This window comes from Bos indicus x Bos taurus, chromosome 8, assembly GCF_003369695.1.
Source record: "Bos indicus x Bos taurus breed Angus x Brahman F1 hybrid chromosome 8, Bos_hybrid_MaternalHap_v2.0, whole genome shotgun sequence".
Lineage (NCBI taxonomy): Eukaryota > Metazoa > Chordata > Mammalia > Artiodactyla > Bovidae > Bos > Bos indicus x Bos taurus.
Window position 1 is genome coordinate 72,504,848 of NC_040083.1, and position 23,094 is coordinate 72,527,941.

Sequence of the window (23,094 nt, forward strand, 5' to 3'; positions counted from 1 at the left end):
TATTCAGCACTGATTTCCTTTAGGATTGACTGGTTGGATCTCCTTGCAGTTCAAGGGACTCTCAAGGGTCTTTTTTTTTTTTAATATAAATGTATTTATTTTAATTGGAGGCTAATTACTTTACAATATTCTATTGGTTTTGCCATACATCAACATGATCTCAAGAGTCTTCTGCAACACTACAGTTCAAAAGTTTCAATTCTTCAGTGCTTAGCTTTCTTTATAGTCCAACTCTCACATCCATACATGACTACTGGAAAGCCATAGCTTTGACTAGACGGACCTATGTCGGCAAAGTAATGTCTCTGCTTTTTAATATGCTGTCTAGGTTGGTCATAGCTTTTCTTCCAAGGAGCAAACATCTTTTAATTTCATGGGTGCAATCACTATTTGCAGTGATTTTGGAGCCCAGAAAAATAAAGTCTGTCACTGTTTCCCCATCTGTTTGCCATGAAGTGACAGGACCGGATGCCATGATCTTAGTTTTCTGAATGTTGAGTTTTAAGCCAACTTTTTCACTCTCCTCTTTTACTTTCATCAAGAGGCTCTAGTTCTTCTTTGCTTTCTGCCAAAAGGGTGGTGTCATCTGCATATCTGAGGTTATTGATATTTCTCCTGGCAATCTTGATTCCAGTTTGTGCTTCATCCAGCCCAGCATTTCTCATGATATTCTCTGCATAGAAGTTAAATAAGCAGGGTGACAATATACAGCCTTGACATACTGCTTTCCCAATTTGGAACCAGTCTGTTGTTCCATGTCCGTTTCTAACTGTTGCTTCTTGACCTGCATACAGATTTCTCAGGAGGCAGGTAAGGTGGTCTGGTATTCCCATCTCTTGAAGAATTTTCCAGAGTTTGTTGTGATCCACACAGTCAAAGGCTTAGCCTTAGTCAATAAAGCAGAAGTAGATGTTTTTCTGGAACTCTCTTCCTTTTTCAATGATCCAACGGATGTTGGTAATTTGATCTCTGGTTCCTCTGCCTTTTCTAAATCCAATTTGAACATCTGGAAGTTCACGGTTCACGTACTGTTGAAGCCTGGCTTGGAGAATTTTGAGCATTACTTTGCTAGTGTGTGAGATGAATGCAATTGTGCAGTAGTTTGGACATTCTTTGGCATTGCCTTTCTTTGGGATTGGAATGAAAACTGACCTTTTCCAGTCCTGTGGCCACTGCTGAGTTTTCCAAATTTGCTGGCATGTTGAGTGCAGCACTTTGACAGCATCATCTTTCAGGATTTGAAATAGCTCAACTGGAATTCTTCACCTCCACTAGCTTTGTTCGTAGCTTTTTGTTCCTTTGATAAGTTTACATTTTTTAATGTTTTTTAGAAATTGCAGTGAAATGTATATACAGTGAAATACACTCATCTTAGGTACAATGCAAGGAATTTAAACAAATTGAGTGCACAACATGTGCCTAATGCTCCAGTCAAGATACAGAGCCCTCCCTGTGCTCCAGAAAGTTCCGTCACCTTCCTCTGTGCAATTCCCACTTTCAAAAAAAAAACCAAAACTCTGCTAATTTAGGTCACCATGGACTGATTAGTCTTTCTGCCCTTCAGCTTTATGTAAATGGAACTATGCATATCTGTTTCATTTAGTTTCTTTCATTCTGCATAATGCTTTTTAGGTTCACCCATGATGTTGTGTATAGCTGTAGTTCATTTTGTTTTATCATGTCCCATGTTGCTAATTATTTTCTGCCATGTGCTCTCCTTGAGTGCTTTTACCCAGCTCTGTCATCCTCTGAGATCATCATATATATCATATTTTATATTAGAGTGTAATCTTTGTAATAACTCTTGTTCTCCACTCCACCATGGTATCTAAACTAGTGCTTAATAAATATTTATTGAATGGTTGTATGTAGAGTGGGTGAAGAGCTGAGTAAGGGACATGTCCTGTGGGAGCCAGAAAGTGGGCAGTGGCCAGAGATGCATTTGGACAGGTGAGGCAAAATGGAGCAGGTGATGATGGAATCTTGGCTGATGGAAATTATCTGAGAAACCAGCTTAAGTAAGTGACTTTGACAATGGAATTAGGGACTCTCTGATATTTGTAAATTGGAGGGGACAGTTTTATTCTGGATTGGGTCAGCCCCAGGAAAATAGAAATGACTCTTTTCCCAAACAGATCAACCTTTTGCATAGAATCACTTTTTTTTTTTTGGCCGCACTGTGGCTTGTAGGATCTTAGTTCCCCGATCAGGGATTGAACCCAGGCCTCTTCAGTGAAAGCGTGGAGTCCTAACCACTGTACTGCCAAGGAAGTCCCTGCATAGAATCACTTTTGAAGTTCCCCATGGTTGCCAGAAGCTTACTTTTTGAGATTGTCATTTCACCTAATCCTCTGGACTTACCATCTCTCCACCATTCCCTTCATTTTTTAATTTAAGACAGCAACTGAGATTCCAGTGGGTTCACACGACTCATTGATTATGGCTCTTGTTGATAACACTTTCAATAGGCCAGTAGCATACTGTATTTAGCTGTAATTATCTTGCTTTAGGTGTTGGCATTAATTGGAAATTCATGTTCTTGCTTGTGTCACCACTGTGGTTTGTGACGTGCAAATGAGCAAATGTACTCTTGGACTATTACCATATCTCTTGGATTTATAAGCAGCCGAATTTATAAAATCCTCAGCATATATGATGAAAACTCCAGAAACAGTGTTCTGCCAGTACCCAACGCCATGGAATGTGAGCGTTCACTTTGTAGAATTCAGCATGGTGAACTTGAGCCTTTAGAGGGAGTTGTACACATACCACAGTTGTAGAGAAGACTTTGTTGGTGGTGTTAAGTCACTAAGTTGTATCCGACTCTTTGCGATTGCATGGACTATAGCCTGCCAGGCTCTTCTGTCCCTGGGATTTTTCAGGCAAGAATACTAGAGTAGGTTGCCATTTCCTAGAGAAGACTTAGGTTTAAAAGAACAAAAAAAAGTTTTCAAAAATGACAGGCTTCAGAAGCATAATTCTACGATGGATAGCTGTACAAAAACACTGTTTACAAAAGTTTTGGTAAGTTCCCCTCCGAAAGTGAACCCAGTCTGTGGTAAAACATCTTGGGTTTATAGGACATAAAGAGATGAAAACTGCTTGGAAGAGACTCAAGTCTTGTTTCCATGTCTTGGCTATTGTAAGTATAGTCAATATCCTATAATAAACTATAATGGAAAGGAACACACATCAGATCAGATCAGATCAGTCGCTCAGTCATGTCCGACTCTTTGCGACCCCATGAACTGCAGCACGCCAGGCCTCCCTGTCCATCACCAACTCCCGGAGTTCACTCAGACTCATGTCTATAGACTTGGTGATGCCATCCAGCCATCTCATCCTCTCTCGTCCCCTTCTCCTCTTGCCCCCAATCCCTCCCAGCATCAGAGTCTTTTCCAATGAGTCAACTCTTCACATGAGGTGGCCAAAGTACTGGAGTTTCAGCTTTAGCATCATTCCTTCCAAAGAAATCCCAGGGCTGATCTCCTTCAGAATGAACTGGTTGGATCTCCTTGCAGTCCAAGGGACTCTCAAGAGTCTTCTCCAACACCACAGTTCAAAAGCATCAATTCTTCGGCGCTCAGCCTTCTTCACAGTCCAACTCTCACATCCATACATGACCACAGGAAAAACCATAGCCTTGACTAGACGAACCTTTGTTGGCAAAGTAATGTCTCTGCTTTTGAATATGCTATCTAGGTTGGTCATAACTCTCCTTCCAAGGAGTAAGCGTCTTTTAATTTCATGGCTGCAGTCACCATCTGCAGTGATTTTGGAGCCCAGAAAAATAAAGTCTGACACTGTTTCCCCATCTATTTCCCATGAAGTGATGGGGCCAGATGCCATGATCTTCCTTTTCTGAATGTTGAGCTTTAAGCCAACTTTTTCACTCTCCACTTTCACTTCCATCAAGAGGCTTTTGAGTTCCTCTTCACTTTCTGCCATAAGGGTGGTGTCATCTGCATATCTGAGGTTATTGATATTTCTCCCGGCAATCTTGATTCCAGCTTGTGTTTCTTCCAGTCAGCGTTTCTCATGATGTACTCTGCATATAAGTTAAATAAACAGGGTGACAATATACAGCCTTGACGAACTCCTTTTTCTATTTGGAACCAGTCTGTTGTTCCATGTCCAGTTCTAACTGTTGCTTCCTGACCTGCATACAGATTTCTCAAGAGGCAGATCAGGTGGTCTGGTATTCCCATCTCTTTCAGCATTTTCCACAGTTTATTGTGATCCACACAGTCAAAGGCTTTGGCATAGTCAATAAAGCAGAAATAGATGCTTTTCTGGACCTCTCTTGCTTTTTCCATGATCCAGTGGATGTTGGCAATTTGATCTCTGGTTCCTCTGCCTTTTCTAAAACCAGCTTGAACATCAGGAAGTTCACGGTTCACATATTGCTGAAGCCTGGCTTGGAGAATTTTGAGCATTACTTTACTAGCGTGTGAGATGAGTGCAATTGTGCGGTAGTTTGAGCATTCTTTGGCATTGCCTTTCTTTGGGATTGGAATGATAACTGACCTTTTCCTGTCCTGTGGCCACTGCTGAGTTTTCCAAATTTGCTGGCATATTGAGTGCAGCACTTTCACAGCATCATCTTTCAGGATTTGGAATAGCTCAACTGGCATTCCATCACTTCCACTAGCTATGTTCGTGGTGATGCTTTCTAAGGCCCACTGGACTTCACATTCCAGGATGTCTGGCTCTAGGTCAGTGATCACCCCATCGTGATTATCTGGGTCGTGAAGATCTTTTTTGTACAGTTCTTCTGTGTATTCTTGCCATCTCTTCTTAATATCATCTGCTTCTGTTAGGTCCATACCATTTCTGTCCTTTATCAAGCCCATCTTTGCATGAAATGTTCCCTTGGTATCTCTAATTTTCTTGAAGAGATCTCTAGTCTTTCCCATTCTGTTGTTTTCCTCTATTTCTTTGCATTGATTGCTGAAGAAGGCTTTCTTATCTCTTCTTACTATTCTTTGGAACTCTGCATTCATGGAAAGAAACACACATATACATATATAAATGTATACATAACTACATCACTTTATTGTACACCAGAAGTTAACACGTTATAAACCAACTACACTTAAAAAAATTTTTTTTTAATTTCATGCATCTGCTAATAGAACTCTTCTATAATTTGTTCTATATAAAATCATCCAACACTGGACACAGACTATTTTGGATATATTAGGGAGCTGAATGTACCTTCTTGAAGCGTAGAGTTATTAATTTTTTCTCAAATTTTAAACTGTCAGCATTCAAAAGTGTTAAGGATTTTCCTATTTTTAACTGGTTAGAATAGGGTATTATGCTGTGGACTGGTTATAGATTTGCATCAAAGCCCATGATTGACAAAAAAATATCTGAACAGGGAGCACCACTCCTAATTAAAGATAGCAGTCCATGGCATAATATCCTATGCTGTTTCTGACTTCACATAGTTTGATAATCTCTAGGTCCATCCATTGCTGCTTTATGGCTGAGTAGTATTCTGTTCTGTGTATGAACCACATTTTCCTCATCCATTCATTTGTCAATGGAGATTTAGGTTGTTTCCGTGTCTTGGCTATTGTAAGTAGTGCTGCTGTGAACATTGGAGTGCATGTGTGTTTTCCAATTATAATTTTGTCCAGAAACAGTATGCTTGAAGTTTCCATTATAGCTTGCATGTGCTCACTGTGTGTTTATGGCTCCTTTATGCATCTGGCCTGCTGACAAGGTTTACTTAGGATAACCACCCTGATGCCTCATGGTTATAGGGAATGAGCAAAATTATTTCAGTGAATTACCTGTATTAGGTATTCAGTAAATATTCATTATCCAGTATCTATTTATGGATAGATTAAATTATATACTCCCTTTATAAGATAGAGGGTGGGAAAACATCCATAGGAATATGTGTACTGATTGGAATTTTTAAAAGAAAGTTAAAGACTTTACTTAAAGCCTTGTTAAGCAAACATATAAAATCTTTTTATGTAGAGGAGTATTGCAGCATTGCCAAGAATTGTTTAAAATGTTGTTTTATTTGTTTCAGTTTGTTTTTAGGTATAAATATATATAAGGTTTGATATATATATATACACATATATATACACATAAGGTTTGCTACTCTGATTTAAAATTGTTCCAGAATATTGGTTCTTATCCTGGGAGAGAGGGGCGTGGGAGTGGGAGAGAAAGCAAGAAGGAGAGAATATATATAAATTACTTTAAAATATCTATTTTAGTAGTGTAAGGTAGCTCACAGAATGTATATAAATGGATGAAAGTTCATGTTCATTCATGCAAAAGCATTTTTTGAATGACTGAAAGGGATTAAGGTGTTAAGAGACTGAGCTGTCTTCCATCTTGTTATTTATTTATTTGGTCTTTTCTCCAAAGGAGAAGTGATGAAGCGTGGTTCTAAGTGAATTTTAAATCCTTTAATTATCAAGACAGTGCAGCTCTGAAATAAATCTAGATTTTTACTGTATAATAAATGAAAACGTTCATGTTGTCTGCTAGAGGTCTCCTGGATTCCATCTCCACATCCAAACCATGGGCTTTGCTGGTGGCTCAGACGGTAAAGAATCTGCCTGCAATGCAGGATACCCAGGTTATGAGGATGTATGTTGCTAATGTCTGTGTGTTGTCCCAGGTAACGTACTCAATTCTGTCTTCTCTTCTACCCTGACAGGTTGGTACAGAGGATACACCCTCCAAAATAAATCCAAAAAGGTATGGCTTATGGTTCAGTGTTCTCCTTGGAAATCTACTGTTTGCCAGTCTTGTGTTGTCTTATCTGATCCCATTATCTGCTGTCTGTGGGCCCAGTTTGCTTTCTCTTTGATGGCTGTTCTGTAGATTCAAAAGCAAAGTGTCTGACCTCACTGTTCACGTAAAAGAGTCCAAGTCCCATGGCTGTATTTCCCACCAGCCAACTCAAGGATAAAAGCTGGAGATGAATTTGACACCCCAGGTAGGGCCTCTGCAGGCTTTCTGATTGCTTGACCTGAGCGATGTGGTCATCTACGGATGTTGCTCTGTATCAGAGGAGGGGGGACGTCTCTGTTTATCCTTTAGTTCCAGTGCTGATATCCCAGAAGCACAGGGTCTCCCCATTTCCATGTGACTCTTTCCTTTTTTATAAAATGGAAAATCAGAATAGTAAGTTTTTATTAGCGGGGGCCACACCATTGGCATGTGGGATCTTAGTTCCCTGACCAGGGGTCGACTCTGTGCCTCTTGCATTGGGAGTGCAGAGTCTTAACCACTGGACCACCAGAAAAGTCCTCAGAGTCCTAGTTTTCCAACTGTGAAACTCACACGAAATCAACAGAGTGGGTTAGAACCTACATCTTTTTACAACTCAAACTGAAAAATAGAAAATGGAATGCCATGGTAAGTGATGTTTCAGGAAACTTTTGTGTTAGGTGTATATTTTACAGTATTTTGTGTATTTTTAGTTATGTTTTATGATAGTCATGCTGGGTTGCTGTCCCATCATGGGCAAAGAATTTGAAAAACACTGACGCTCATGGGTTCCTTTCCCCAGTGCCAAAGCTGCTAATAGTCAAGCTAAAGAAAACCTGTGAGTTAGGTTAATACCCTCTCGGTTTATTTCAGGTCAGGTCAGCACTTTTTCTGTGACACTGCAGACTGGCACTGCATAGCCTGTCAGCACTTTCTTTTGAAAAGAACAGTGTTGATGGGGCCGTGCTATTTCACAGTTAGTTCCCATCCAAAAGGGTGAATGAGGAGGGGCGAGAGGAACATTTCAGAACTGATCAAGAACTCAGTAGAAAGAGAAAACACAAACCCACAGGTTTTACTTGCCAAATACAGCACAAGACAAAAAAGAAGCTAGCACAGAAGTCTCAGAAAGGCTGTGGGTGGGGAGATTGGGACTGGCATACACACACTGCTACATGTAAAATAGATAACGAATGAGAACCTACTGGAGAGCACAGGGAACTCTACTCAGTGCTCTGTAGTAGCCAGAACGGTAAGGAAATCCATAAAAGAGGGGATATGTGTAAACATATCGCTGGTTCACTCTGCTGTACATCAGAAACTAACACACCATTGTAAAGCAATGAAGCTCCAATAAAAATTAATTAAAAAAAGGTGTGGGCCCGGAAAAACACCTTTCTAGAAGGTATAGGCTGTTTAAAACCATGACGGTCCTAGTTAAGCTTTCTACATTGTTGATGCTCAAACAGCAGTCAGTATTCGCACATGTGTATGTACGCACACACAGTTTATTAACTCTGACAATTTAATAATCGACCAAAATAAAGGAATGTTTGCTTTTAATGTGGTTATCCACTCCCACGGTTTTAGTCCTTTTATCCCTCCCTAAAATCCTGATGCTGAGTTTTTATACCCACAGTTAGATGCTTGTGCCTCTGACTCTTCATTTTCTACTTAAATGTAGTGAAAATAATGATAAATTATTTGATTAAAGGAGTAAACTCTTGCTGACTTTAGTTTCCCTGGGCCTTCATATAAGAACCCAGGACAGCAGATGTTCTGGTGTGAATGAGAGCATGTTAGGACTAGAGCAAAAGCCTTTCCTCTAGTACGCTTGTTAACAAGGGAACCTAGTTTACAGCCACTTCTGCTTCTTGGTTTTGGTTGAACCCTATCCATGTTTATTTTACTTACAGTTATGGAAGTGGTAGTTATTTTTCAGGCTTCCCAGTGGCTCAGTGATAAAGAATCAACCTGCCAATGCAGGAGGTGCAGGAGACTCGGGTTCAATCCCTGGGTCAGCAAGATCCCCTGGAGGAGGGTCTGGCAACCCACTCCAGTATTCTTGCCTGGAGAATCTCATGAACAGTGGAGCCTGGTGGGTTACAGTCCGTGGGGTCACAAAAAGTTGGACATGACTGAGCATTAACATGAGTTATTTTTCAAAGCAGGATTAAAGTGAATAATTTTGAAGTTCTAAATTTCAAGAGCAGCAATACTTAAGTCACTTAATCACCAATCCTTTTTTTTTAAGTAATTTTAAAACATAAAAAGCCACTCTCGGATAAGATCATATGAACTTTTAAGACCAAACAGAATTTTATATTTTTAACTGATGCAGGTGAATTCTGTTGAAACAAGGTCCCAGACCACAGTTTTCCCTTTCTTTGTCTGCAGTCTGTAAGACTCTTTGGAGCATCTCTGAGGCATCTTATGATGTCCTAATACACCAGAATCCATCTGTTGTCTGCTTTGGAAAGTTGGAGTGCTTCACTAGGATCTAAATGACAAAGTCTCGTGTTTTTAAATTTTTTGTATTCATATTCTTAAAACCCGTTTAAGCTTCCAGTCTCACTCTTGAGAAGAATTATTTCAGTAAGAGCTTTTCTCGGTTCTCGATAATTAAACTTTGTACTTCAGCGAAATAATAAGACAAAGGCCATGCATTTACTTGTTGACTTATAAGTTGAAATATCTTTCTGGTAGATCTAAGCAAAACAGAGAATTCAGTCAGCTGTTATGAATTATGCTCAACTTTGACACCCCTTCATGAAGCAATCAGCCTAGTTGAAATGCTGTCCTAATGCTGCCTCCTTGTTTGTCAGTCTTTAGGGGAAGAGCTATTTGAAAAGCCTATTGTTTCAGTGGAAATTTCTGGTGTTATTTACAAGCAGACTTAATCGGTTAGAATGGTGATAAAACAAGCTAGTGGTTTTGCAAATGGAAGAAGCCAAGAGATTTGCAGAAACTGGTTATTGATCCTGGCAGGATTGGGGAAGTAAGGATAAGGGTAATATCTACAAAATCATTAGTTGTTCTTCTTCTTCTTTTTTTTTTTTTTAAACTCGAGTGGATAGGTTGCCCTGAGAAAGCAAAAACAAAATGGAGAGAGGCTGGAAATCAGAAACATATTACCTAGGTTTATTCTGGCTTTCTGTGTGTCAGAATGGCATAGGAAAATGCCTACAGGGACTTCCCTGGTGGTCGAGTGGTTAAGACTTCTCCTCCCAATGCAGGGGACACAGGTTCCATCCCTGGTCAGGAAACTAAGGTCCCACATGCCGTGGGGCTTCTAAACCCCTGTGCTGCAACAAAAGATCCTGAATGCTGCAACCCAGACCAAATGCAGCTAAAATAAATCACTAAACAAATTTAAAAAAAAGTAAGCCTATAGTCTCAGATTTACAAGACCAATTAAATGGCTGCAAGTGGACAAATGCTACCATGGAACGACGATGCCTACAAGTAACAGTGGAAATGCAACAAAATAGATAACTCTTAATATGAAAATCATCATGTCTGCATGCACAGTACAAATTACCTGCTATGATTGCTGCCTGCGTTAGTGTTAGTCGCTCAGTCATATCTGACTCTTTGCGACCCCATGGACTGTAGCCCGCCAGGCTCCTCTGTCCATGGGATTCTCCAGGCAAGAATATTGGAGTGGGGTGCCATTCCTTTCCCCAGGGGATCTTCCCAACCCAGGGATCCAACCCAGGGCTCCATTACAAAATAAGCCACTTACGTTACAAATGTTTCTGTTTTGGATTTCTCCCTGTTATTCAGAGAGCAGTCATCAGGTTTTAGGTGTATGAAAGTTAATCAGTCCTTTATCTTCTTGATTTGAAAAATCTTCTGCAAGAATACTCCTTGGGACCAACAGTTTCACATCTCCTTTAAACCTGCAAATATGGCTCCTGATTAACTGCTACTTTGAATGGTTCATTGTTATTCAGTGCACCACCTTTTTATGAGTTCTGGACAGCTTTATTGTTAAACAGTATACTTGACAGAAAATTAGTATTTTAATTCTTTTATTTATTTATTTTAATGTAGACCATTCTTAAAGTCTTTATTGAATTTGTTACAATATTGCTTCTGTTTTATGTTTCAATTTTTTGGCCACAAGGCATGTGGCATCTTAGCTCCCTGACCAGGGATTGAACTCACACCCCCGCCTTGAAAGGTGAAGTCTTAACAGCTGACCTCCAGGGAAGTCCCTTAACTCTTTTAAAATGTACAGTTGAGGGGTATTAAGTATAGTTATATTGTTGTGAAACCATCATCACCATCTCTAGAACTTTTTCATTATCCCAAACTGAAACTCTATAAGCATTTAATATAAGCTCCCCCTTCTTCCCTCCTCCCAGTCCTTGTAACCCCAGTTCTCTTCTGTCTCTATGAATCTGACTACTCTAGGACCTTCATACAAGTGAGGTCAGGCAGTATTTGTCCTTTTGTGTCTGGCTTATTTCACTCAGCATCCTGTCCTCAAGGTGAGCACTGGGCAGGCAGTCTGGTTCTCCACAAAGATAGGGATCAACAAAACATTTTCATCAGTTCTTGCCTGGAGAATCCCAGGGACGGGGGAGCCTGGTGGGCTGCTGTCTCTGGGGTCACACAGAGTTGGACACGACTGAAGTGACTTAGCAGCAGCAGCAGCAGAAGGAAGACACACCCAAAGTTCCTTCGGCATCCTAAAGACTGACCTGGAGCTTCAGAAACCCATTAATCAAACCCCAAAGAAATTACACACACAGTGCATTTTTGTTAGTGTTTAACTCTGTGATCAGTTTTCCAAAATCAGTCTGAATCCTGTCCTTGTCATGAGAGAGATCGGTGTTACCTTGTCTCTGTGTGTGTTCTGGGTCTTTATCAGTAACAAGATTGGGATTATGCTTTCTCACTCATGTACCCTATGCCTGCTCCTTTCTCACAGTGAGGAGGGGCAGGTATCTTTATATGTTTTTTTGGTTCTTCCTGCCTGGAGGGAAAGGATGGCCATTCTGCTTCTGACTCAGGCAGTGGCAGGATCTACCTTGTCATCACCAATGCTGGGAGCAGCATAGTCTCAAATTTTCATGCTGTTTTCCTGTTTTATTGGCAGAGGAGTAAAAGGGAGAAAGGAGAGAATTGCTCAGATAAACGTAGCACATGAAACTAGATGCACAACCAACCCGGGTGGAAATGCACTCGTTTTTCTGGCTCTGAACGAATAAGGATCACTGAGTACACCGGCATCTCTGACCTGGGTCCCCAGGGCGTGGCCTGCCCCTCTCCCACCTTTGTGGTCAGCTACCCCTGACATGCCATGTCCACATGGCTGCAGTTTTAACAGGCTCGGGGCTACAAGCAAGTTGAGCCAATGGTGCTTGTTAAACAGCTTCTTCTATTAGGTTGGCCAAAAAGTTCACTTAGGTTTTTCCGTAAGATGGCATAAAAACCCAAATGAACTTTCTGGTTAGTCCAGTACCTCTCCTTGTCTGGCCTGAAAAGTACGTAAAGTAGGGACCAGCGGTGCCTTTCTGAATGCCAGTGTTGCTGCTTATTGATGAGCACGTCATACAGTTGAACAGCAGGAGCTTTTGGTTTTAAGAAAACTCACATCCGTGGCTTGCTTCCTGTGGGTGAGATCCAGTCTACGGTTTTGCAGATTGCTCCTGACCAGTTTCCAGGGTTTCTTTTAGGTCTTTTTAGGCATAGTTTTCCCACAGGCACTGTCTTAATACCGACATCAAATTGCTTCTTAGGGATTTAGAATGGAGAGTAGTTTGAGACTGGAAAAGGCTAAAAATAACCAAGCCTAATTGATTCCATGCATTTTGTTTAAGTAAAGTGCTGAGAGGAATGGGCCTAGAAAATCACCATAATTTTCTGGACCACTAAGTACATAGCCCTCCATCTACTAATTACTTGAAACCCTTTAAGAGAAGCACCTCCTGTTGTGTAGAATCTGGAGGCATTTTAGGATCTATAAATGCTCTGAGCTGACTCTGGGCATGTTTGCCTGTTCATTTACAAGGTGTTTATCTCAGTGTTTCAGCCCTGCTTTCATTCAGGTGGCCAGCCTATGTAATTGACAGCCTACGACCTTGACTGCAAACTGTAGGTGTTGCCCTGGTGCCCTTGCCCCTCCCCTCCTTGACTTGCCATTGTTTGTGCTCTTTATTGTGAGCTGAGGGGTTTTTGATATTTTTCTTAATTGGAGGATAATTGTTTTACAATGTTGTATTATTTTCTGCTGTATAACAAGAGTCAGCTATATGTGTGCGTATATCCCTTCCCTCTTGAACTTCCCTCCCACCCTGCTCCCCATCCTACCCTTCTAGGCCCTCACAGAGAACCAAGCTGAGTTCCCTGTGCTTTACAGTAGTTCCCACTAGATATCACATGAGAGTGTATGTGTCTGAATGCTCCTCTGCCAGTCCACCCCCCACCATGTTGCTCCATCTGCGTCTCTATTCCTGCCCCACAAATAGGTTCATCTGTACCATTTTCCTAGATTCCACGTATATGCATTAATATGTGTGCTTGTTTTTCTGACTAACTTCACTCTGTTTGACAGACACTAGGTCCACCCACATCACTGCAAATGACCCAAACTTTTCCTTTTTATGGCTAAGTAATATTCCACTGTACATGGTATACCACATCTTCTTTATCCATTCATCTGTTGATGGACATCTAGGTTGCTTCCACGTCCTGGCTATATTGTAAATAGTGCTTCTGTGAACATTGGAGTATGTGTGTCTCTTTGAAGTATGTTTTCCTCAGAGTAATATTGGACTGGGATTTTTATGGCCGCATAACCCAAGTTCTTCTCTCCACAGGGTATTTTCCCTGAAACATACATCCATTTGAAAGAGGCCACTGTGGAAGACCGCGGGTAAGTTCTAACATAGGAAAATGCCTAACAGGTGAGGTAAAGGTATAATATCATTATAGGTTTTATGAAATTGAAAGGTATCATTTTGTGCATTATTTGTCTCAGGTCATCAGTTCCACTTGTTGGATGAAAGGGAAATGGGATTTTTTTCCTGATATCATTCCTTCTGCCTTCTCTTTGGGTATTTTTTCCTCCCTTGCATCCTTCCCTGGGACAGTGGAGGCAGATAATGAATGAACATAGAGGGCCTGTATCTTCTTCTTGTACCAACTGCTCACTATGCCTGTGTGCGTCTGTGCACGCATGCACGCACACACATATGAACGTTTGGTACTCTTTAGCCATTAGACCTGAGAACCTTCTCTTTGGGAACCTTGGGGGATGACAGGTGACCAAGCTACAACCTGTGCTATTTATCTCTGTACCTTGGACAAGTCAGCGCACCTGGGGCTTTCCCCCTGCAAATCAGAGAAAACAAATCTGGCCCCACATTGGCCCTGAACTTTTTTGTTTATTTTTTCCTTTCTTGGCTGTACCGCATGGCATATGATATGGGATCTCAGTTCTCCAAACAGGGATCAAACCAGCAACCCCTGGTTTGAGTGGAAGCCCAGAGTCTTAACCACTGGACCACCAGGGAAGTCCCTGGTTGTGAACTTGATGTAAAATTGTATGAACTAACTAGTATGTGTGATTGTGCTCTGCAGAGAAAATTCACTTCATTGATGGTGAGTCAGTGGGCAGGAGCATCAGGAGGGAATAAAGAAAGCTTGGAGCAGGAATTCCAGGGCTGTTAGAAAGGAGTGGGTCACAGAGGCATACTAGCTCACAGCCACAGAGAACATTTTCAGCCCTAAATTCCACACCATCATTTTATAGATGAGAGATGGAAATGTGCCCAAATTCACACACAATCAGGACTCAAAACCACGTGTCCTGCCGCTACTGGAGAACTTCCCCCTGCCTTTTTTTTTTTTAATTAAAAAAAAAAAAGAAAAAAGCAGAAGCAAGTTTTATTTATTTTAATTTTGGTTACACTCTGGGACATGTAGAATCTTAGTTCCCTGATCAGGGATCGAACCCACACCCCTTGCTTTAAATGACAGATTCTTAACCACTGGACCACAAGGAAGTCTCTGGAAAATCTTTCTGATGGTCTGTTCCTGGGCAGCCTCCAGGATCACTAGCCATGGCCACATTGGAGGAAAGGCAAAGTTTGGGGCATGTTCCCAATAACTAGGGTTGCCAGGTAAAATGCAGAATGTCAAATTTGAAATTCAGGTAAAAAGTAATTTTTATTTACATTCATATCCCATGTGTTTCCTGAGACATACTTAGAGTTAAAAATTAATCCATCTGAAATCCAAACCTAATGGGGCATCTTGTATTCTTATTGATGTCTGGAAATTCCACCAGTAATCCCCATTTGTTAGATTGCTTTCACTCTTTCCTTTTGCTAATCATAAAAATACCAGACAGGATTTATGTGCATGAATGTCACGTCTGCCTTGTATTAAAAGTCCACTGTGAGTAAGTGAAGATTTGGGTATATGTACGTTTTCTGTGCAGGTAGCCAGCAGATGAGAAGCAAACCAAGCACTGTTGCAGAAGAGAGCCCCACTTCTATCCCACAGCAGGCCCTGTGTGAGGTTACAAGCCCCAGGACCTTATGCCATGAACACCCCTCCACTTGCCCACCTTCACTAATAAAATGGCAACTTGGCAGAACCAGCGAAAGGATTCAGTTTAGGCTTCCATCCCTGGGAATTGCTGAAGCTAGCCTAACGTGGTATAGTAAGTCCCCTACATATGAACAAGTTGCATTCCAGGAGCGTGCTCATAAGTCCAACAGAGTTAGCCTAGGTACCCAACTAACACCATCAGCTATATAGTACTGTACTGTCACAGATTTATAGTACTTTTCACACAAATAATACATAAAAAGCAAACAAAAAACATTTTAAATCTCACAATACGGTACCTTGGAAAGTACAGTAGTCCAGTACAATAGCTGGCATACAGCTGCTGGCATTGAGTGAACAGGTAAGAAGAGTTACTGACTGGAGAAGGGAGAGGAGGAGGGAGAAGGTAGAGATGAAAGATCAGCAGCAGCAGGAGACAGCAAACTGTGATTTCAGTCACACCTGATGTTGACGGCACAGGTTCTGGTTCCTTTCTGGAACCAGATGCACATTAGCATCTTTGAACGTTCGCAACATGAAGGTTTGTATGTAGGGGACTTACTGTACTCGAGGTTCCTGCTGCTGCTGCATCACTTCAGTTGTGTCCGACTCTGTGCAACCCCATAGACAGCAGCCCACCAGGCCCCGATGTCCCTGGGATACTCCAGGCAAGAACACTGGAGGGGGTTGCCATTTCCTTCTCCAATGCATAAAAGTGAAAAGTGAAAGTGAAGTTGCTCAGTTGTGTCCGACTGTTCGAGACCCCATGGACTGCAGCCTACCAGGCTCCTCCATCCGTGGGATTTTCCAGGCAAGAATACTGGAGTGGGGTGCCATTAGAAAGATTCAAAATGGGGAAGTAGAGGGATTTCCCTGGCAGTCCCATGAATATTCATTGGAAAGACTGAGGCTGACGCTCTAATACTTTGGCCACCTGATGGAAAGAGTCGACTTATTGGAAAAGACCCTGATGCTGGGAAAGATCAAGAGCAGAAGGAAAAGGGGACAACAGAGGACGAGATGGTTGGATGGCATCATTGACTCAATGCACATAAGTTTGAGCAAACACTGGGAGATAGTGAAGCACAGGGAAGCCGGGTGTGCTGCAGTCCGTGGGGTCACAAAGAGTCAAACATGAATGAGTGACTGAACAGCAACAACCAGCGGTTAGGATTCGTCACTTTCACTGCTAGGGCCCAGGTTCAGTCCCTGGTCCAGGAGCTCAGATCCCCCAAGCTATGGAGCGTAGCCAAAAAAAAACAACAACAAAAAATACCAGAAAACAAAGCAAAACGAAAAAAAAAAAATGAGAAAGTAGAGGCTGGACTCCATATCCATTCCACTGTAGACACAATTCATTTTGAGAATCATCGTGTGTTAAGCTCTTTCTCTTTTCTTGAATGCTAGATGTGATAAAAATTGCCAGAGCTCCCCTAAATGGACAAGTTTTGCTTGGTTTCAAGACCAACCAAACCCATCTCCATCTTTGAGTTCTAAGGATCATGACGTCCATCAGGAAAATCACCGATGATCCCCCTGGAGTAAAGGGAGCCTGTGTCTGTTCTTTTTAGGCAGAACGAGACCGTGATTCCTGGGGAGCTCCCCCTGGTGCAAGAGCTTACCTCCACACTGCGGGAATGGGCTGTCATCTGGCGCAAGCTGTACGTGGTGAGTTATCCCCAGGCTTGGAGCTGGTGGCACTGTTCTTGGGCCCTCAGCCCATCTGTTCTGCTACAAGAGGTCAGCCATTCCTTAGCTCTGTATGTGGAGTGATTGCATCTTACATGGACAGTACAATGGCTGATAACCTGCAGACTTCCATTTTCCTGGAGGAGGGCGGCTGAGGATACAGGTGGTGGAGGAAGTGCCCATAAGACATTAGGCTAGTATTTTTCCAGTTGACATGCTGATTGTAATGTTATGAGGATGACAACTGCAAATCCATCATCCTTTCTAAGTGCTTGGAACTATTCATCGTCACAGCAATCCTAGTCCTATAAAGCAGATGTAATTATCGCCGGTTGATCATTGGAGGACTTCTTGGTGGCTCAGACAGTAAAGAATCTGCCCACAGTGCAGGAGACCCGGGTTCAATCCCTGGGTCAGGAAGATCCCCTGGAGATGAGAGTGTCTCCAATATTCTTGCCTGGAGAATTACATGGACAGAGGAGCCTGGTGGGCTACCGTCCATGCAGTCCCCTAGAGTTGGACATGACTGAGCAACTAAAAATATCAGTGGAGAAATTGGAGGACATGCTCTTAGCCTTTCCATCTAACCCAGTGAATAAGCATTTGGCACTTGTCAGTGCTCAGCCATGTTGAGGGCTCCCATGAGGGTGGCTTTCCCTATTGTGTCCAGTGTGCCTTAGCGATGCTTAAATGTGGGTCATGAAACCATGCTCTAAAGAGTCTTCTTTTTGAGGCCAACTCGTAGTACTGTTGATCACAATAATGGCTTGACGTCAGGATGCTAACAGGCCAGGTCAGTGGGAAATGACACAGAAACCAGCACATTCACTCGCTCATAAACCATCCTCCCAAGTTGGGTGTGTGGGTTTGTAATCAAGACAAGGTAAGTCTACATATTCGGTGCTCCCATTTCATTTAGTTTATGTTTTCCAATTTCTCCCTCTTTTTCTTTGTTGTAGTTGCTCTTTCTCAAGCCTTTATCAAGCATAGTAGAAAAGCTTTTGCATACATATATAGCATGGATAATATATATATTTTAGAAAATTATGAATTTTTGCCTAGCTAAAAAAGTTTGACATTTTTGCTGTATTTAAAGACAAGTAAATTTAGCACTTAATATTTATCAGGCTGGGGACATCCCTGGGGGTCCAGTGGCTAAGACTTCACACACTCAATGCAGGGGGCCTGGGTTCAATCCCTGGTCAGGGAACTAGGTCCCACAAGCTGCAACTAACAGTTTGAATGCCATAACTAAAGATTCCACATGCAAGTCAGTATATTAGAAAAAATATTTATCAGGCTAGCACCTGGGGCAGCCATCTTGCAGGAGACCAAGAACTCTGAGTCTCGTGGCAGCAAGGGTGCACCCGTGTCCACTTGAGGATGCTCTTGCTCAGCACTGAAATGCGCAGACACTGTTTCCTAAAGTTTCCTCTTTCCTGTAGGCTTCATGGGTAAGCGTCACTAAGTTTTGCCTTCTGTAGGCATCTTCCAGACTTCCGTGGCTAAGAATTCTCAGCAGTGTATACTCCCGTATGTGTGAATGACATCAGCGAGGTAATGAACTCGGCTCAGTGCCTGAGAGGCAGTCTCTCTCTCTTTTTTTTTTTATGTAGCTGTGCTCATCTTGGTTTTTGTTCAGTCATGTGTGTATTCTGCATTTTAACTCAAAAGCCAGTCTTACTAAGTTATTGAGAGCACCTCACTCTAGACCCTTAGTACTAAAAGCAGGAATCAAACTCAGCCTAACTTCTAAGAGTTAGTGTGAGATATTTCATCTCCCAGGGCTGTGGTTGTATAGGATGGACATGCAGTAGAAATCACCAGCCCCTTCTATGGAAAAGCACGTGATTTTTCTCTGCCAGCACATCCTTCAAGGCCCCATTTAAGTCATTTTTTTCCTTCACAATGTGTCTTCTAAACCCATCAATCCATAATGTTTCCTCCTGGACCGGGAGCACTTACTGCCAAGTCGATCTGGCCCCTGGGGCACGCTGCCTTGTAATGCAAGTGATCTTTTGATCTCTTTATGTTTCACCCAGGAGAGAGCTGACCTATAAGTCCTTAAATCACAAGCTAGGAGAGGAGAGAGATGCTGTTTTAAGCCCTTTGATCCCCATGGATCATCTTGTCTTTCTATTGAAAACACTCTCTCGTTCCAGTTAATTGATTGGTTAGTGGAGGATGTAACAAGGTTGATGGATGAGTTAGTTCTTTAACCGATTCTTTCTGGAAATTGGTGAGTGGTGATACGGGTTAGCTAGTAAGTACTGGGAAATGAGATTTTGATAGCTGTAATGTACAAACATGGGATGAACTAGACATTTCTGCTTGCCGAAAGACGACTCTCATGCTTGAGTTCATTGTCTGTGTCTAGTCCATGTCCCCAGGTAATTGTGCTGAGTCTGCTATTGACCAGAAATGAGAAGTAAGTGAGGCAGAGAGGAAGATACATGGTTCATGTATTTGGGCTTCCAGATCTCTTAAGCTCTGGTTGAGGAACTTCCTGTGTGGAAATTCCACTATTTAATAGCAGAATTGGGGTTCTAAGTTAAAAAAAAATCCACCCCCTTCTTGGAGATCAGCACGTTTCCCATCTCAATTTGACTCTCATAAGATAATTATTTTATTATTTGTGAATATTTTTTGATGACTTATAGCTGCAGTTGCTTGACTAAAAGGCACTCAGTTTGGGAATCTTCGTCAGTTGATAAGGCTGAGAATTTGTTCCTGCCTTTGGTAACAAGGCTCACCCATTCAGAGATGATCCATTTCATATGGAAATCTTGGCTTTCTCCATTCCCCCCCCACCCACCCACCCACCCCCGTCCCTTCCTAAAGCATTGACAGTTCACTTCAGGCAGAATTTCTGAAATGCTTTCTCAAGAATTTGGGAGCTTGGGATGGACATGTACACACTGCTCTTTTAAAAATGGATAACCAACACCAACTGTGTAGCACAGGGAACTCTGCTCCATGTTACGTGGCAGCCTGGATGGGAGGGGAGTTTGGGGGAGAATGGATACATGTATATGTGTGGCTGAGTCCCTTTACTGTCCATCTAAAACTATTACAACATTGTTAATTGTCTATATCCTAATATAAAATAAAAAATTTTTAAATCTTTTATGTCAAAGTAGCAAGCCTCAAATAGCAAGCCTTCACTGGGAAAAAAGGGAAAGGAACCCAAATTTATAGCTTTCAGTCCACTCCCCCCACACACTCTGAGACATGCAAGTGTGCTCACATCCACATGTGCACGTTCATGACATACACACCCCTACACTTTTATCCGTGTGTGTTTTCTGATTCTGTGTCAGTTCCTTCAGTCTGTGTAAAGATAAATACAGATTTTACTAAAACACATCAGCACTTCTATCTTGCACGCATTTTCTCCCACTGATTATGAAACTAGGCATTCTCTCTGGTGTCTTTAAGAACATCTTAGAACCTCTGCATTTCTCTGTGACACATGTCTTAGTTCTCTTCTTTTCAGCCTCAGTTCATGAGAAAATTAGGAGGTAGATATAGTGTCTTAAGTGAGAGGAAAATGCAGTCTGTTAACCAGATTAAGGCCAGCCATGTAATTATTCTAGAAAGGAAAGATGTTTGTATAATTCTGGTTTCTTCTTAGCATTCAGACTGTAAGCTTGTGAAATTACCATAAATACGTTTTAGTGTGGGAGGATGGCCGTGCTAGGGAAAGGGGAACCCATTCATTCAGACTAGAAAGAAGTGGTAATTCCCACTCTTTCCCTCTTTTCTCTTTGTTGTATTAATATTATTTATTGATTTTTCTTTTAATTATCTTCCTTGTGTGCTTTGGCGAAGAAGAAAGCTGTAGGGGACAGATGGGGATTAGAAATTAGAAGGCCTGCTTTCTCATCCTGGCTCTTCTGTGACTGACCCTGGTTTTAGAGCTTCAAGTCTCCATGTGTCTGCTGAATTAGGGGCCCTCTGTAAAAATGATGTAGAATGGGCCTTGCTGACTCCATAGAGTCATAAGGGCATAAAAAGAGGGTGGCTGTGAAATATTGTGCAGACAAACCATCAAGGACCCTGCAAAGTGAGCATGACCGTTTTTGTAAAGATTTTTTTTTTTTTTTTTTACTGTGGACCATTTTTAAAGCTTTTATTGAATTTGTCACAATATTGTTTCTGTGTTTTATGTTTTGATTTTTTGGCTGCCAGTCATGTGGGATCTTAGCTCCTTGACCAGGGAGCGAACCCACACCCCCTGCATTGGAAGGCCCAGTGTTAACCTCTGGACCACGAGGGAAGTTCCAGACATGAGCGTATTGATGTTTTAGCTGGAAGTAGCTGCCGTCCTGGTTGTCCTCCTGTGGGACAACCTGGCTTGGCATTCCTTTGACCTGACTTGGAGACCCTGAAGCTCCCTTCTGCGCCACACCTCCCCGCCCAAATGAAGGCCACTTCCTTTGGCTTGTGTTGTCCTCTTAGGTGGTGTGGCCTTGCGCTCTCAGTAACCAGGCTATGTGTCTCTCCCCATAGAATTGTGAGCCTCCTTAGCTTAGGTTCCAGTCCCGAGGCAGAGATCTTTCCAGAAAGGAAAGGGGGAGCATGCCAGTGTATCATGCAAATTTACCACAGTTTCTGGTGTGCTTTGCCTGCACTGCTGATCCTCAGCGGGATCCCGTGTGCTGGGTGTGTTTTCAGAGCTTGAACAGGGAAGGAGGGAGCATGGTGAAGGAGGAAGTGGTTGCCTGGTAAAATGGCAACACTGGGGCAGACAGAGAGCCGTTTCTTAAATCCTGACTTGCTGGGAATTCCCTGGTGGTCCAGTGGGTAGGACTCCACACTTTCACTGTTGCAAGCCTGGGTTCAATCCCTGGTCAGAGAACTATGATCCCATAAGCTGCATGACGTGGCCAGGAAAAAAAAAGTTCTGACTTGCTCCCTTTGTTGTTTGGTTGCCAAGTCATGTCTGACTCTTAATGCAGCTCCATGGACTGTAGCCCCCCAGGCTCTTCTGTCCATGGGATTTCCCAGCAAGAATACTGGAGCGGGTTGCCGTTTCCTGCTCCCTTACTTGGTATATATACTTTTACTATATTCAGAAAAAATAACAAACCTGATAATACAAACAAAAAGAATGGATTCTGAGAGCAGAGATTTTGATTCATGGTGTTCTACTGGTGGATTTTACAAAGGAGGGCAAGTCCTTTGACCTCCTAAGTTTTCTTTTCTTCAGCCTCAGTGGTAATTATATATTTCACATGCATTGCAGATTGGCTGTAGAATTCAATAGGGAAAATCTGTGTCGGACTCCTGGGACAGTGCCTGCATCTTGTGGGCCAGATGTCATGGCCCCTGACTGACTCTCCCTTTAGAACACTGCTTCATGAAAGAGTTGATTCGTGATGAAAGGATCCACGTGGAATTTTGCCCTGAAGTAGTATAATAAGGGTGTGTCACCTACCCCATGGGTTCCCTTCCAGCCACAGGGTTACTCAGCTACATTAGGTGAATAGTATTTCATCTTTTATTTTCTGTGGCCTCTCAGAATCTTTCAGGTTTTCTCTAGCCAAGGAAAGTAGATGCAGTGAGCTGAACTTCGGTTTCTTTTCCTTCTTCCGTGCTCCGTATGAACTCGCCCAGATGGAAGGGTGGACTCCTATGCGTTGAAAAACTTTTACGTGACAGGTGGATATAATACCTTAAGTTTACTTTTCTAGCAACAACCCAGTTACACTTTCTGAATACGCACAAATCTCTATCCCACCGTCCAAATGTCCTGTTTTCTCAACTTAAAATCAGGTCTTGAAAACTGGCAAGTTAGATTGTATTTTTTAACAAGTTTTATTTATTTAATTTTTGGCCACACTCTGCAGCATGTGGGATCCTAATTCCCTGATTAGGGATCAAACTGGAGCCCCCCATTCTCCCTGCACTAGAACGCAAAGTCCCAAACACTAGACAGCCAAGGAATTCTCTAGAGTATATTTGTGTGGTTGTTGGGGTCAAACTTTTTTTCAGACAGACTGTCCCAGGAATTGTGAGATGTTTTGTCGTCATAAACGCATCCTCTCTCACCTCACCCTGAGATTAAGTACTGTTTCCCACCTTCCA

At 42.2% G+C, this 23,094-nt stretch overlaps 1 protein-coding gene across 2 annotated transcripts in view; it reads left to right on the plus strand.

Annotated features, from left to right (window-relative positions):
• The window catches only part of DOCK5 (dedicator of cytokinesis 5), a 280,652-nt gene that overhangs the window by 101,187 nt on the left and 156,371 nt on the right, over positions 1–23,094 (plus strand). For both annotated transcript variants that reach the window (XM_027549946.1, XM_027549947.1), the window contains exons 3-5: positions 6,692–6,732; positions 13,578–13,633; positions 16,887–16,983. In XM_027549946.1, the coding sequence (XP_027405747.1) occupies positions 6,692–6,732; positions 13,578–13,633; positions 16,887–16,983 (194 nt within the window). The remainder of the gene's footprint in view (positions 1–6,691; positions 6,733–13,577; positions 13,634–16,886; positions 16,984–23,094) is intronic.